General features: G+C 46.9%; 1 protein-coding gene across 1 annotated transcript in view; it reads right to left on the bottom strand.

Moving 5' to 3' along the window:
- The window catches only part of LOC129497383 (tubulin-specific chaperone cofactor E-like protein), a 156270-nt gene that overhangs the window by 22014 nt on the left and 116408 nt on the right, over positions 1-17848 (bottom strand). The window contains exons 19-20 of the mRNA XM_055306230.1: positions 14824-15425; positions 6692-7253 (exon numbers count right to left, since the gene is read on the bottom strand). Coding sequence (XP_055162205.1) covers positions 6692-7253; positions 14824-15425 — 1164 coding nt within the window. The remainder of the gene's footprint in view (positions 1-6691; positions 7254-14823; positions 15426-17848) is intronic.

Below are 17848 nucleotides of genomic sequence, written 5' to 3'. Positions count from 1 at the left end.
GAGACACAGAGAGAAAGAGAGGCAGAGACACAGGCAGAGGGAGGAGCAGGCTCCATGCAGGGAGCCTGATGTGGGACTCAATCCCAGGTCTCCAGGATCACGCCCTGGGCCAAAGACAGGCGCTAAACCACTGAGCCACCCAGGGATCCCCTTGGAACTTCTCTATACATATACAGGATACATTTGGGGCACATTCTATTTTTTTATATTATCTAATAGCAAAGATGGACTTTTTGGGTGCACAGTTCTATGGATTTTACATGTATAGGTTCATGTAACCAATACCATGATCTACTATATTTTTTTTGGCATTTAACTTAAAAAGTAATACCGCATGTGGGAGACAATGCAAGCAAGCATTGCAAGTAAAAGTGCAACAGAAAATCACCTCTGGTAACAGATTAGAGTCGAATCTTCCAGAAATCTTCTATGCATATATAAGTATCCAGGTGTGTGTGTGCATGTGTGCATGTGTGTGTGCACGTGTGTGCAACTGGGCACATGCATGTGTATATGCCATTCCCAGTTTTTCACATGCATGAGAGCATAATATACATATTTTCCTGCTCATTGCTTTTTCATGACTGTATTCCTTCCATTACCCTTGAATTACTGTTTTTGAACTGCTACATGGTGTGTGTGTCTCCTGTGTTTATGATGATGCTGCAGTGAAAATCCGTAGACATATATCTTTGACCTCATGAGTAAATGAATCTGCACAATAAAGTCCTGGAAGCAGAATTACTGGGTCAAAGGGTATGTACATTTAAATTTTTGAGAGATGCAACTGAATTGCCCTTTAAAGAGGCTGTGCCAGTTCATCCTCCTTCCAGGGCTACATAAGGAGGTTTATTTTCCCACATCCTCGCTGACTGTTTAGCACCTCACTGACTATTTAGCAACCTTCTGGTCCTTGGAAATATGAAAGATTAAATGTCATATGCAAATATGATATATATGTATCTCCATCCTGTTTAAGAATGGGATTTTTACACAGAATATATAGAGAAGTCGTAAAACTCAACACAACAACAACAAAAACTCATTAAAAAATGGCCAAAGAACTTGAATAGATATTTCGCCAAAGACGATGATATATGAATGGCTGGTAAGCACATGGAAATGTGCTCAACATCACTAATCATCAGGGAAATAAATATCAAAGCTAGAATGAAATACCAGCTCATACTCTGTAGGATGGCTACTATTTAAAAAACCCAGAAAACCCAGAGTTGGCAAAGATGTGGAGAAACTGGAACCCTCATGCACTTTGGAATCAAAAATGGTGCAGCTGCTGCAGGAAACAAGATGGTAGGTCCTCAAAAAATTAAAAAATAGAATTATCATGTGATCCAACAATTCCACTTCTAGATATATGCTCAAAAAAATGGAAAGAAGCTTCTCAAAGAGACATTTATATGTCTCTGTTCATAACAGCATTTTTCACAATAGCTAAAACATGAAAGCAATCCAAGCATCCCTGGACGGATGAATTGGCAAGCCAATGTGGTCTACATACACAATGGAATATTAGTCAGCCTTCAAGAGGAAGGAAATCCTGCGATATACCACAACATGAATGAACCTGGAGGATATTATGCTAAGTGAAATAAGCCACCCACAAAAAGACAGATGCTGTGTGATTCTACTTATAGGAAATATCCAAAGTCTTCAAGTTCATAGAGACAAAAAAACAGAACCGTTGGCTGCCGGGGTGGGTGGGGAATGAGGAGTTAGTGTTTAAATGGGTATAGAGTTTCAGTTTTGCGAGATAAAAAGAGTTCCGGAGAGGGATGGTGGTGGTAGCTGCACAACAATGTGAGTACTTAATGCCACTGAACTGTTTGCCTAAAAATGGTTAAGACAGTAAATTTTATGTTCTGTATATTTTACCACAATAGAAAAAAATTGAAAAAATTACTATATCCTTAGTTTGAGTTCTTTGTGGGACTGATCATCTTTTCACTTGTTTATGATCCATTGATATGTCTTCTTCTGTGAACTGCCTGTGTCCTCTGCACATTTTGTGTTGTTGAATTTTTTTTTATTACACTGTAAAAGCTTTTTAACAATTAAAAATAGACTTGTGTCTATCATGTGTTACAAAATATTTATCGTTTGGCTTTTAAATTGCTGCTTCTTTTATTTTTTTGCGGGGGAGGGGGATCTGTGTTCGATTATGCTTTTGCCATGTAGGAATTTAAATTTTTAAAGTTGTCGAATCTATCAGGTTTTTCTTATGGCTTCAGGCGTTTTGCTTAGAAAGGCCCTGTCTACTTCAAGATTACCAAAAACAAAAACAAAACTGCTTTTGTCTTCTCCTAGTACTTTTATAACTTACATTTTTACGTTTGATCTTGGTTCTGTCTGGATTTTATTTTTGGGTGAGGAGTGAAGAGGGATTTAGTAATTTCCCCCTTTCTATTTTGTCCTTTGTCCCTTTCCTATTTATTGAAGAACACGTTTTTTCCCCCCAGTAATTTGAAACACCAGCTTTACGGAATACTAATTTCTCTTTAGTGTTTAGGCCTATTTCTGGATTTTCTCATCTTCCCACTGGTTGATCTTTCTGTTTATGTGCCAGTGTTAACTTGGTTTTGTTACAGAAGCTCGACAATACATTTTAATATCCGAGAAGATACACTACCTATTTAGAGATGCTCATTGTTGTTCCAAGTTTCCACTAGACTATAAACTATTTTATACTTCCAATTCTTCTGTGACACCCAAACAGTCCTGAGAACAGGGCAGGTGGGGTTAATAAACATTTGATTCTTGAGAACAAGCTTTAAAATTCCTAAGACTGAGTTTCTCCACCCAAATGAAGTACCGAGAGAGTCGTGGGGGGATGATGGTTCTACCCCTGGATTTCCACTGTGGTCTCGTACACTGATTTATTTAGCCTTTGTGTCTTGAGGGGTCGTGGATCCATGGATCCCCCTGAAAAGTGATGTAGAACAATGCAATGGACAATGGCTGTGGAATTGGACTGGTTTGAGCCTTAGCTCTGCCACTAATTAGCGGTGCCACCTGGGCAGGTTACCTACTGTCTCTAAGCCTATTTCCTCTTCTGTAAAATGCGGGTGATGTCTCCCTCACCAAGTAGTTGTTAAGGTAAAATGAGGTGTGTTTTGCAAAGTTCCTAGTCCACTGCCTGGTACCTCAATGACAGCTTCTGCTATTAATAGTGGGAACAGTTGTCGTAGGGGAAGAATTTATTCAACAAGAATTTATTGGATCTGCAGAGAAATCTGTAAGAGAAGCCCTAATTACCAGACATTGGATCCAGGACCCTGAATAGAAGGGAAAATGAAAATGATGCCCAGCTCTGACTGAGCACTCACCAGGTGTCAACCGTGGGGTGGGACAGACTACGAGACACCAGCCCACTTCATTCTCACAGTGGCCCAGTAAAGTTGGAAGACACCCCCCCGACTTGGTCCTGTACAGAGGGTCCTGCACACCCCCTGCAGCATCGGGGGGGGGGTCCCAGTCCCTAGAGCCCCTGGCCCACTCAGGGTCAGAGAGGCAGCGCTGCCCAGTGGAAAGAGCCCTGCCTGTAGTCACTTTCCTTGGCAAAGTTCCTACATTTCTCTGAGCTTCACTTTCCTCCTCTAGAAAATGGGACTATTCATAGCACCTGCTTCACAGGGTGGCTGGTAGGAGAATATGAGTGGGGATTCGTATCGCACTTAGAATAGTGCCTGGCACGAAGTCAGAGCCAAGTCACTGTTAGGCGTTTGTGCTTTTCCTCTCTTACGACTTACTGTCCTCTCATCATCTACTAATTTAAGTCCCCCATTAGGAGGCTGAAGGAATGACACTTACCTGAATGAATCGAAGGAGGGGTTAGTAATGAAGAAGACTGACCTCCCTCACCCCCTCTAAACCTGTTCGGTCGACTCGGGTGAGGAAGTTTTCCAATGCATTTACAAATAGGTAATTGAGTAAGAAATTATCAATTTCTTAATTAATAATTGGTAATAATTATCAATTTCTTACTCAATAATAATGATCAATTATCCCATTGATAGGAACAGCCAATGCCATTGAAAAAGAACAGAACTTTGCCTTGTCACCTAAGGGGTAAGTGTAACAGGCTGTTCTGGATTACCCCTTTTGTTCCTGAAAATGCCATTTCTTGTATGTTGACATGTGAGTGTTGGATTGGACTAATTCTTGGGGGCAGGGGGATGTGAACCCTGCCCTCACTTCTCAGAGGTTCACGTCCCACCCTGCCAAAGAACACAGCTTTCCGGGTTCACCAGTCTCTCAGACGGAATGAGGAATGACTGAGTTAGGACTCAGTCTCCTGCAGCTTTTCTCTGCTTCTGAAATTCAAAATGGAAAATTCAGCTGCTCCAACTGTGCCCGCCCCCCCATCCCCACCCACATACCTTCTTTAAAGTATAATTTTTTCTCTTATTTTAGCATTTCTTTTTTTTTTTTTTTTCAGTCACTACCAGCATCTCTCTCCTCAGGAGCTCTCTTTCAGATCTTTGCCCCCGTCCTGACAGCCCGAGGTGGGGGCAGGTCTAACTGGAGCTCAGGCAGCCCAGCCTCAGCCCTGCTGGTGGGCAGCTGGTCTAGGCCGGGATGAGGCCCAAGGCCAATGGCGACAGGCAGGACAGACTCTACTCTGAGTGCCTTGGCTAGAGTCCCCATTACTACACATAACAGAGGCAACCCATGTCTGTGCAGAAGTCTGAGGAGGGGAGAGGGAAGGGTTGTTGGTGGAGAAGCAGAAGAACAAGAAAAAATGGTCTTTATATCCTGAAGAGTCTTTTCAAAACTGTTTGCCCATCCTGCATTATTTTTAGCCCTATGGGTCCAAGCATGATAGGGGTAGGGACATTTTCTTCCTCCCAGGTAGGGAAGAGGCTTCCCAACACAATTCCTTTTCCTTTCCACAAGTGACAAAAATTGAGACCTGTAACTTAAAGTGAGGCTTCCTGACATTAGCCCCCTCTAAAAACAGCTCTTGCCCATGAGTTCCCCATGCACTGCAGCTAGAAGCGGTGGTTTTTGGCATCCACTGTGCCCTGACCTGCATCGCAGCCCCCCAGGGAGTGGTTCAGCCACCGTGGCCCGACTACAGGAACAGAGGGAATGCCCTACAGTAAGTCTCAAGAGGAAGCAGGTGGTCTCTTTCCCAACAGACTTTCCCTGCCTGCACCCCCAGGTCCCGGGGTCCAAAGCGTGGTTTTCTGATTTAGGTGAAGGCAAGCTCTCTGGCTCTCTGGTCACCACGCTGACCCCCAGTGAATCCAGAGGTGCTCTGGGGACTTCTCCAGACCCTGACTTGTTTATAGGCGTATTTATTTCACTGAAGTCACCAAAGGCCCATTAGTCTGGACAGCCACTCCTGCTGGCATCATCCCCACCACCTCCCACTCAGGGACCGAGCCTGGCTAATAAGGTCCTGGCGTCCATCCCTCCCTCTCCCTACTTCGGCCCATCCTTCCCCCACAATCTACACAATTCCAATTATGTAGAATGTAAACCAGCCATGGGAGCCTTAAACTACAATAGCGGTTCTGGGTTTTCATCAAAATCCCCTCTTTTTCAGGATGGAAAGGGAGCTTATTCTCTGGGACCCCCCACTGAATCACGTATTTAGGGGTCTGTGCACTCAGCATCCATCTGTAGCCTTTTCATACAGTTAGGCCAGGAGAAATTTGCTATAGCTAATGAGATCAAGATGGGAAAATGGACCAAGGCAGGCTGGCCAAAGACCACTGGTGGTTTCTCTGCTCAGTCCTTTCCTATTAGGATATGCTCAATGCAGGCAGATTATTCTAGTACAGAGCACACCAATACATTGTATATGGGTTGACAGCATGAGCTTTGGGGTTAGAAGGTCGAATCCTGACTTTGCCACTGAGATTGTAGGACCTTAGGCAAGTTATTTAACTCCTCGGAGTCTTTGTTTCTCCCTGACTAATTGGGTTCCTGAGGAGAATAAACGAGATAATGTTGATAAAGTGTTTAGCACCGGGCTTGGCTCAGAGCAAGCCATTAATATAACAACAACACCACTTGGCATGCATACAGTGTGTTATGCTTTCAATTACCTAATTTGATCCTCTGGATGTTTCTGTGGCATGAAGGGTGTAGGCAGCAGCATTATCACAGCATTATCAGGGGGAAGTTAATTCCTCCAAGGTCACACCGACCCTTAAGGACAGAGCAAGGCTAGAATCCAGGGGCTCTAATTCTTTTTCTAACGCTTTTAATGTTCCACTATGTTTCTAACACTAAGACTGATGACATGTATGAATCAAACAGAATAGCACACTTAGAAAAAGCATGGAAATTACTGGCACGGTGATGGGCCTGTGAGGTTCTAGAACAAACCAACCGCCTAACTAACGCTTCGTCCCTTAGCCCTTTCTTAAAATTGTATTGTGCCCTGAGCTGAGTCCAAATGCTGTACATGATGCTCTGGTGCTTTATGTACGTGATCTTATTTCATCTTTAGAGCAACGCGTGAAACAGGTGGCATTATCCCCATCTTACGGATTAGGAAATGGAGGCTCTGAGGGGTTACATATCCTGTTGCGGATGTCAAACTCCATTCCAGGTGCATGTCCTTAGACGGCTCTGCTCAGTGGACTCCCACGGAGCTGGAAGCTCGCCCGCCCACAGCCACTGACCGAGGTAGGAGAGAGAGGGAGGGGGAGGGACTCACAGCAGGACGTGTAATTCCTCCAGCCGGTCACAGCGATCCCCTGAGTCTGGCAGGTGCTGGCGTAGTTTTGCAGCCAGCTGCAGGCAGTCTGCACCGCGCCCCCATCGATGCACGAGTCAAACAGGCAGTTCTTGTAGAAGAAGGTGGGGTTGACTTTGCTGTGACACTTGGTGAAGCCCGCATTCTGGTTGGGGATCAGGCCACACAGCTGCTGCACTTTGGAGAAGCCTTCCACCTTGGTGCAGGACGGGCAGCGGTCCCCACAGCCAACCTGGCAGAAGGTGTCCCTCTTCACCCAGCTCTGCCCAAACTCGCTGACGCTGGAAGCCAGCAGACCCATGGGCATCTCCAGATCGTCGTCGGGGTTGCTGTTGTAGCGGCCACACAGGCCGGACGTGCCATTCTGCATGCTCCGAGGGACCGTGACGGACAGGAAGGTCTTCCAGTCATACACCACCTTCAGGCCAAACTCTGTCTCCACCACCACGTGGAAGCCGAAGGAAAAGATATTTATTTTCCCTTGGCCCAGCTTCAGGGGCAGATACAAGCGTTCGTTGTTGACCTACGGGGGAGACAGGGTGGCAGGAGAGAAATCAGGTTGGCCCAGAGAACACCCGCCTCTCCTGCCCATCCGTCTCTAGAGCAGAGGCCCCAGAGGCAGGTCTAGCTGGAATCTCGGCATGTAGGTCGTTCATGTCAGTCAACTCTTATTATTAGGATTTGAACAGACTTAAATGACTATCCTTTGTACACTAATACACCTATTTATTTCAGTGCCTTCTGTTTACATCACATTATTCCCCCCAGGAGTTCAAACTGTTTTCTCCAAGGTAATGAGAGGGTAATAAGAATTCAATTAAAGTTTAGACGAAAACACCAAAATCTAGAACTCCAGTGTTTCTATTTCCAGCTGTCTTGTGGATTTGTTTTCAGTAAGCCCCAGTTGATTCATTCCTTTGGGATTTTTTTTTTCTCCTGAAGAATGACTTGACTTTGCTGGTCCTTCGACCTGGGATGCCATTCTTCACCTGCCAACCTCCCTCTCTCCCCCCAGACCCTGCTCAGATGTCGCCTCTTCTATAAAGCAAGACTGAGCCTGTGGTGAGAATTAATCGCTCCCTCATCTGGGCAACCAGAATGTTATTTATGCTTGTGTTCTTCTTCACCTTTGGCCGGGATCAAGCACGTGTACACCGCTGTTGACGCCGGCATCATGATCTGCCTTATATTATGGTTAGTTGTCTACATTTCTGTCTCACCTACAAGATCAAGAGCAACTTGAGGGGAGGAACCACACTTTATTGATCTTTATATCCATCTTCCCTCACTTCCGGCAGGATGCCCAGTGCAATGCCTCATGCTGAGAGGGCCCTTGACACGTGTTTCCTCCCATATATTTTTAATTCATAATACAAAGAAATCCCTTAACACACAACAACTCCAGAAATGCACTGCCCTTGCGCTATTTTGATTCAGACGAGCCAAATCCTATAGTCCTTGGCTGGGTGGGTGCATGATGGAAAATAAGACTACTGGGAGGGTCGGGAGAGCTGATCTTCTTTTCTCAAGAGGCAGGTGGCTGCGCCTCTGGGGGTGTTCTAAGATTGCTCCCTGACCAGAAACACCTTCTGTTCTGACCTTAATCTCTCCCCTGGCTGACACTCTCCCACCCCCACTGCTACTGCTTTGGTTCAGACCCCCACCACCTTCCCCTTGACTACTGAATACTCTCCTAACTGGTCTCTCTGCTCTATATTGCCCCTCATTCACTCACTATGCCACTCCAACAGCTTTTAATGCAATTGAAAGCCATAATCCAATACTTCACACCCTCTCCAATGCTTGAGTAAGATGTTTAATACACTCAGCATATCACAAGGGGCCCTCCAGGAGCTGCCCCTGTGTCTCTCAGACCCAACTCACTTACTTCCCCTACCCCAGCAATACCCAACACTTTGCAGTTCCCCAAATGGACCAAGTTGTGCCATTACTTTGCTGTAAGTGTGGTGGTGCTTTCTGGGTCCTGCCTGGGTCCCTCATCCTCAGATCCTCAGCCACTGTGACTGTGGGGTAACTATAACTCACAGCTGGTCTTGGCCGAATGGAAGCCCAGAAGGTAACAACCCCACTCCATCACCCCCTTCCACCCCCCCAGGGTAGCCCTTGATCAATGACAAACCAGCCCAGGGGACCAGGGGACCAACTCTGTGTGCAGGTCATGTGCCAGAGCTCCTGGTGGCCCGGGCTGAAGCTGGTCTCTAGCTCAACCAGGTTCTTGTTGAGCACTCTTCCCCTGGTACTTCCCTCACTTCCCTGAGAATCTCCATCTCAGACTCTGCCTCTAGGGAACCTGACCTACCCTAGCAATGATGCCCTTCCCCTTGTCTTCCCTCTCTATGGGGCAATGACCACCCTTCCCACTGTAACTCAACTATCTCCTCTTCTGTGTATATTTGTTTAGGCAGCATTTATCCATTTATTTGGTACCACTATGTGCCAGGCACTGTGCTAAATGTTGGAATAAAGCACAGGCAGTGGCAGAGATAAATACATAAATCGATACTAATAATATCATCTGATAAAAGCAATGATAAAGATAAATAGATGCAGAGGCACCAGACTCAGCAGGGGGGACAGAATCAGGCATGCCTGCAAAAGATGATGTGCACACACGTGGTCCTAAAAGATGAGTAGTGTTGGCCAGTCAAGAAGGAGTGAGAGGAAGAACAGAGAATTCCAAGAAAATGGCACAGCCCAAGCACAGGTCAACTGGAGAGAAAAAGCCTTGATAAATAGGAAGAACCACAGCAAGTTAGTGCTGTTAGAGCATAAAATGTGGCCATGGGAATGGTAGGACATGAAGATGGGGAGGTGGAAAGGTCCTGGATCATAGAAGGTCTTGCATGCAATGTCACACATGACAGAGGCCGTGATAGCATGTCTGACAAAGACCCATTCGTTTTGCAGAAAAGAAGTCACTGGTGACTTTTTTTTTTAAAGATTTTATTTATTTATTCATGAGAGACACACACAAAGAGAGGGAGGCAGAGACACAGGCAGAGGGAGAAGCAGGCTCCATGCAGGGAGCCTGACGTGGGACTCGATCCCGGGTCTCCAGGATCACACCCTGGGCTGAAGGTGGCACTAAACCGCTGAGCCACCTGGGCTGCCCCACTGGTGACTTTAATAAGAGAACAGGAGTAGAACAAGGAGACAAGAAGTCAGATGACACAATTTAACAGCAAATTGGAGATAATGGAAGCAGAAGTGGTTCTCTCCAGGGAACTGGAAAAGAGGAGGAGGAGAAGGACTGAGTAGAAGCTAGTGGTGAATTGGGGGCAAGGTTTGCTTTAGAACAAACATGTTTATGGGGACCTAATAGAGGAGGGAGAGGAGACAAAAGACAGACAAGATCCCTGAGAGGGCAAAACACATGGACAGGTGGAGAGTCGCCGCGGAGGGGAGGGGATGCCTCATTCTCCACGCCCGGAAGACAGGAGGTAAAGAGGATGGCGTGACATTTCAGGAGTGCAGGAGAGCAGAGCAGGAGGGAGATTGTGCCTGGGGAGCACAGCTTTCTCAACCAGGAGGCCCGGAGGAGTCCCTATGGGCCCTGTGTAGACACAGAACACAGATGTGAAAGGTCAGGGAGGGAAGCAGGGGCTGAGGAGATTCCCGCCTGCCTTGTACACCCACACTAGCAACTAAAATCTGTGCATCCAAAGGTTCATGTGTGCCAGCCTGCTTTTCCTCCTGAGTCTCCTTGCATTCCGTATTCTCGGCTACAGAATGCCAAGCAGGAGGCCATATTTTGAGGGTCAGCAAAATGACCGGATTCAAGGCAAAAAGCTTGCAAATTCTTCACTGTGCAGGAGCACCCTGAGAAGGAATCCCCTCCACCTCAGATGGGCAGGCATGGCTTCTCTGCCTCTGAAGCCCCATGAATGCCACCACCATCCAACTTCACTGTCCCGTCTCTCTCTGTGAGTGACAAATTGAGGGAAAGAGGATGGACCTAGAGGGAAAGGAGGCACAGAAACGGAGAGGTTGGTACAGAAGCAGAGCCTGATGGACAGAGCAGGAAAACGCACAGGAGAACGAGAACAGGGCATGGGGATGAGTGTCAGGAAACATATTTCAAACATTTAAGCATTAGGGATAAGACCACACACCAGATCTTTAGCAGAGAGATTTCCTACACACAATTGGCCCTGATCTGCTTCTGTAGCCTCTTTAGCTGTCCTGAGAGGTCCCCTCACCCTCCACACTTTGCTGCCCCTCTGGATCTTCATGGATGTTTTCTTTTGCTAGAATGCTTTTATCTCATTCTCAGCCTGGCTGACAACCTCCTTCAAGGCTCAGATCTGGGTTATCTCTTCTAGAAAGCTTTCCCTGAAGCCCCCCCTGCCCTTCTGGCTGGCCTAGGCAACCTGTACGCTCATGACCCTCCACATGGCAGAGTTTTGGACCATGTATTACATCAACATAACCTGCTAACACGTCTGTCTCTCCTACTAGACTCTGAGTTTTCTTGAGACAGAAGTCATGTTTGATTCATTTTTCTCCCCCTAGAATTTGGCATGGAATAAGCATTCATATAAGCCCATCAAACTAAACTGAGCCAGGGTAATGCTCAAAACATCACTCTTCTCTGGTGGCCACAGGATTGCCAGTAAGTGAATAAAGACACTGGATGTGAGGGTCCTCTGGCCTTCCCCTCGTCCTGGAACAAGAAGCACCTGGCTGTGCTGAAGCCGGGGGCCATGGCAGGAGATAACCCATCTCTGTGGGGCTCTGGCTGTGGGTGGCTGAGACGTGGGCTGCTGCGGTGCCCTCAGGAGTGGCTCACCTACCACTGCTCACCCTGTAACCCTACCTGGGATATAGAGAGCATGCTCATTTCTAGCATCCCTTGCCTTAGTGGATTTCCCTATATCCTTCAGGACTGCTTAATGCAAGGAAAGGTCAGAATTATGAGTGACCCTGTGTCCCAAGGAATCACTTCCATGGCACTTCTACTTCTGGCAGGGCCAGCAGTGACCCTGGGGGTCCATGCTGTGTTTCACCCAACACTTCATTGCACACTGTCATTGTGATGGTCATTATTCTTTCTCAGGGAGAGATGGTGACTAATAATAACATCATGGGAAAAACAAATGCAAATCATTGAACAAGCAGATCCTGTAATGCATATTAATAATTCAAAGTAAATGCTAAATCTATCCCCCAAGCCCCCAAAGAAAAGAACCTTCAAGCATCCTGAACTCGATCTTCATGTCAGAGATTTGCAAGCTACACACTCTGTTTACAGCGTGGGCACTTAGGACATCTGGGTGACTTAGAGAGATGGACCCTATGGGCTCCTTGGGTGGCCCAGTTAAATGTCTGACTTTGGCTCAGGTCATGATCTTGGAGTCCTAGGATTGAGCCCCTCATAGGACTCCCTGCTCAGCGGTCAGTCTGCTTGTCCCTCTCCGTCTGCCCCTGCCCCTTGCTCGTGCTCTCTCTCTCAAATAAATAAATAAAATCTTAAAAAAAAAAAGGAAAGAAAGACATGCCCTAGCTATGATTCCCCCCTCCATCCCTTTAATCAATTCCTGCTTGATGCCCATTACTCACTAATTACTCCCCTGTTGTGGGTTGAGCTATGTCCTCTGCCAAAAAAATAGGCTGAAGTCTTAACTCCTTCTTCCCCTGTACCTGCAAAGGTCACCTTATTTGGAAATAGGGCCTTTGCAGGTACAATCACGTTAAGCTGAGCTCGTACTGGATCATGGTGGGTTCTCTTTCAAAGACTGGCGTCTTTAAAGGGGGAGAGCAACTTAGCACAGGAAACAGAAGGCACAGAGGGAAGAAGGCCACATGCAGAGGAGGCGGGGACCGCAATTATGTTGCCACAGGCCAAGGATCGCCTACAACCGCCAGAAGCTAGGAGCTGATTTTAGATTCTTAGCCTCCAGAACTATAAGAGCGTAACTTTCTGTTGCTTGAAAACACCTAGTCTGTGATACATTGTGATAGCAGCCCCAGGGAATGGATACTCCTTCCCATCTCCATCACTTAATGGGGGAAGAAGCCAGCTGTGTGGTTCCCATGGTCTTGCCTTTACCATGAATGCATCCCATGAGACCAGGGCAGGACACTGCCTGGAAGGTGACCTGACCCCTTAGGGCCTTGGCCCGACAGCAAAAACCAAGAGGAGACACCACTCAGGGAGAGTGAGGAATCGGCCACCACAAAAGAGAGTAAGTGTTCAGGAGGCTCCAGTGGTGGGAAAATAACTCGGTCAGGAAACAGCATGCAAGTCTCAGAGGTCCATATGCCTAAATGCTGAAGAGTGTGTAACATGAGGCAGAAAACGCAATTTCATAACACACTGCATGGGACAGGACCTATGAGCAAATTTTATTTTTAAAAGAAGAAAAGAAAACCCTATAAGGTAGAATGGTGGAAGGGTGTTGAATGCCAAGGAGACAAGGAACTGCATGAAAATGTATAAATCTAAGGGTAGAAATATATCAGAGGAGGAGAAAAAGACAATACGATGCAAGCCACATGGACAACATGACTGATGTATTTGTTTTAACACATACGATGACAAAATGAAGTCAAGGACCGTTATTGCAATGGACAGCCTCAGCTATCCAGACATCTGTTGAAAGCCTCATGTGGCTAAAAGCAAGGCATCTGGTCTATTCCTATCTTGCCTCCATGGCAATTTAATCTCACAGATTGATGAAAAAGTGGCCAGCAGCAAAATGAAAGTCCTAGGAACCATAGGAGAAAGGGGCTATTATGTCATCTCATTCATTCACTTGACAAATGTGTTGAATGTCGTGACACGCAGGGTGCTGTATATTCATTTACCACAAAGATGAATTAGGTAGAGCTCCTGCCCTCAAGAAGCCCACAACTAGTATGAGCGAGTTAGACATAAGCATCCCCCTAGAATTACAATATGATTAATGCAGTCATGGGTAGAGGCACCAACTGTTCTGGGAAGCACAGAGGAAAGCAGTCAGGGTTTGGGTATAATATCCAAGGAAAGGAAGAAGAATGGGTACAGCGAGACCCCTACCTTAGATGCCAAGAAGGCAGATTCTTGGATAAACGTGAAAGGGAAGGCAGTTAGGAAGCTCCGAAGCCTCTCTTTGTCAGAGAAGGAGGGTAAGGCATTTCTGAGGTTGGAAAGAGATCTGGAGAGTTGCTCAGGGAACTCCCCAGTAACAGCTCAGCATTTTTCAGAGAACGTATACAAAATAAAAAGGAGTCCCCTTAGAGATGAATTACACCACAGATAGTGAGGAGAGTGGCAAGAGGCCCACGCCCTGTATCAGCTCTTCCAGAAATGCTAAAGCGGAGCTGGTTTGTCAGTGTTCCCAGTTCCGCTCAGAGCAAGATCTGGGAGGAGGAGTGGCCGAGTGTGTGGTGGAGGCTGACGTCCTTAGGCCCCATGATGCGCTCACGGAGCTCCTCAACCCCTACCTGCCGTCCCTTCATCAAGGGAGAAGAGGGTGGGAAGAGGGGATCTGAGGCCCAAGTAGGAGATTGTAGGAGAGCTACTGAGGGCTCCAGATGCGTGCAAGACTCCTAACTTCCCAGATCCCATGGGGGCCAATGGAGGAGCCAGGAAGAGGTAAGAAGAAGGCCAGAGCAGGAAAATGTCATCTTGGTCTCCACAAAGGGCAGGAGATGGACTGAGCAGTAGTACCACTTATAGGCATCTAAGCTGTGCTAGACGTGTGTTCTCTTTTACAGATGGAGTGATCTTGGAGTCCTGGGATTGAGGCCCTCCTAGGACTCCCTGCTAAGGGGACACATTGCAATAGCCCAGCTGGGATTCGCATCTAGGTCTGTGCTCTCCCCAACATACTCTGCTATGTTAGGAAAGATACCAGTTCTGTTCCTAATTTGGTGCCTTGGGTAGAACATTTTTCTCTCTGAGGCTCAGTGTCCTTATCTGTAAGATAAAGCAACAGAAACTCTCCAGGGCCCCTCTCTGCTCCAACCTCCTAGGCTTTTCCTTGGATTCTAGACCAACCCTCTTCAGCTGCAGCCTGGCCAACAGACCCAGGACCCCCATCCTCACATCCCCACAATGCCTTTCCTGGTGTCTGGCCTGGACTACTCACCAGCACAGTGTGCTTGTAGGCCCTGTGAATCACAATGCTGTAGCCAAACACAGTCACATCCACCTGCTTGACCCACAGGGCCAACGACGGGTCCCGGTCCTCGTTCTTCGCTGTAACAATGAACTTGGGGAAAGCATCTGAGCTTGGCCTGCTTCCTGTGGTGCACAGGATGAGTGGGCAGCTGGTCTGGAAGTCAAAGGCGAAGCCATCAAAGGTCAGATAGTGGCCATAGCCTGAGACGATGCAGGAAGCATCGGTGCGGGGCTGGCAGTAGTACAGGCCTCCTTCCTCCATGCAGTACTCATCCCCTTTGCACGGGATGCTCTCACAGTGGACGCTGTTATCTGTGCCGTTGCAATAGCAGAAGATCTGACAATCCACGTCCACCCAGAAGGTCTCATTGGTGGCGAGCTGGTGCCCCTCAAAGTTGCAGCCACACTCACTCTGGGGCACACATTGGCTGCCTAGCAGGGCATAGCCCTCGTCGCACTGACACCCCTCCGAGCAGGTGTCCACACAGATGGGGCCCAGGGCCAGCGTCTCACAGGTCTCCATGCATGTCACACACTCCTCGAAATGGCTGTTCTCCGGGCATTCCAGAGCTGGGGGTGGCCAAGGAGAAGACAAACGAGAAAGGGACAGAGGTCAGAGACAGAGTCTGCCTGCGTGCACTCATTAGATGCATGTGGTGGATATGTGTGCATGCTGCTGAGTGTGAGTGTTGTGCTCAGCACTACTGTCATCCTCATTTGGGGGTGGCCAGAGGCTCAGTGACCGCCTCATGGGCTCATGTGTTCCTGGTGTACTTTGCTCTCCAGGTAGAAGATTCCAAGACTATGAGCCTGCATGAGCACCCGCTTGCTAAGTGCTGGGCATCGTTGTAGACAGTTTGGTGTACTTTTGCTCAACCACTGGGAGGTAAGCAAAGTCTTAATATCATCTCTGTCTTACAGATGAGAAACTGAAATTGAAAAATGAAATCCAGCCCATAAGTACCAGAGAGATTTGAATCTGGATCTCTCAATGTGAAGTCCCCTGACTCGAGGACACTGGAGAGAGTGTCCTGGAAAGAATCAGTGCTTTGGGGCCATCTCTATGGATACCATCACTTGTGGATACCATCACTGAGCTCAGTTTCTTCTTTTCTTAAATAAAGATGATACTAACCTAGCACAGTCACTCTGAGGATTGATGACCTGACATATTAAGTCTACGGTAGAGTCTCAGCAAATAGAAAACCTCTCCCCTATTATCACTTCCTTCTATTAGGATATATTTTTATGAAGGCATTTTTACTCTACAGATTGGCTTTCTCTTTGCCTTTCATTTCTCTGTTCCTGGTGCCCTCAGATCTTTTCTACCTCCTCACCCATGGTCACCCCCACCTTCTTTGCTCACATTCTTTCCCCCACCTGGAAGGACCTCCCAAAGCCAAATCCCACATGTCTGTCAGGACTCATTTCATATTGCACTTCTGCCTGGAAGTCTTCCTTGGTAGATCACGTCTCTGAGTCACAAAGTACAGCACATCATACGATAACAGTACGTGCTGCTCACTCTGGAGCTCCGGGTCATCTTCCCGTTTCTCTTTGATATTTTAGTCTGCCAAAATTTGACCTGGGCAGGGCATGGATGAAACCAGGAGCCAGAAGAAATCTACCTACAAGTCTGCGTACTCTAAAGATCTGCAAAGATCCCCACTATCCCCAGGGACGATAGGTACCTATTCTTTAAAACTTTCTTTAGCTTTTATGCATACCATCACTCCTTAATAGAGTTTTACAATCGAAGGACAGAGAGGACACTACAGAGAAATAAATTGCATGGCAATAATAGCTCTGCCCACAAGTACCAACTCAACAGTTCTGCACTACGTACTGAAAGCCAATCCTTTTTCCTCTGGGCTAAAGGACTATCTCCACTCCCATTGACTACAATACCATACGGCTTTGGAGTTGAAGGCTAGTTCAGCACTGATTAAAAATGTCCGTATAAAGGGATTTTCACATTTGTCTCTAAATTATGAATGTTATAACATTGACTGCAGGTTTATGGTGATAGCAAATAACATGACTTATTTAAATGGCTCTCACTTTATGACTTATTGTGTTGTCTGAATTTGTCTGAAAGTCTGGAACATACAGACGTGAAGTAATAAAACTTCCCCTGGCCCCTGAAATGCCTCTGTGAAATTATTTAATTGAGCAGCTTGGCTCTGCCAACAGGAGGGCTGGTTAAAAAAAATCTCTGAACACAGAAGCAGTGGTTGTCTCTCACTAGGCTCAAAGAAGATTGTGTTTCTGATTTGCAGCTGTTACTCAGCCCCATCCTCGGTCTGCAAGACCCTGACCAGATTAACCCCTTAGTACTCAAGTCTTCCTTGATCAAATATGTATGCTCTGGTCCCTCTGGTCAGACCCATGTGCATAAGGTTTGGCTGAGACATGCTGGGGGATGCCTCAAACTTGAGCCCTGACCCTCCACCTGAGGAAAGCATGTTCTCCATGGCTGCTTTTGTCCACATGCCTCTCTCTTAAAAAGGCACTTAAAAGAATTTCCTCCAGCTCTGCAAAGGAGGAGTGGTGAGAAGCTATTCCCAGCAGACATCACACCAGGAAAAGAGGGATTTACCCTCATTTCACCACATTTTGTACCCACAATGCCACCAAATTGTGCTCTGTGTAGTACAAAAGCAATCCAGAAACACTTCCCACTGGGTAGAGTTCATAGTCTGAGAGGACAGCAAACATGGCCAGGCAACAAAATGGATTTGGCAGGGGGCAGACTCAGTAACCCTGTACTGTGAATGAACTCCAACGAGAAAACTGATAGCAGGAGCAGGGACAGAGATCATAGCAAATAAGCTGCAGAAAAGACCAGAGAGGACATGGAGGCAGATTTAAAAGGCTTTGGGAACATATTGCAAGGTCCCACTAGATGTGGTGGTCAGGAGAAACCGTGGAGCTTTTCTTCCTGTAGGTGACATATGGATGCTCTCAGAATTCCAGCTTTATAATTCACAACA

Source organism: Nyctereutes procyonoides, unplaced genomic scaffold (assembly GCF_905146905.1).
Source record: "Nyctereutes procyonoides isolate TBG_1078 unplaced genomic scaffold, NYPRO_anot_genome, whole genome shotgun sequence".
NCBI lineage: Eukaryota > Metazoa > Chordata > Mammalia > Carnivora > Canidae > Nyctereutes > Nyctereutes procyonoides.
This window is presented reverse-complemented; position numbering and strand designations above follow the sequence as displayed.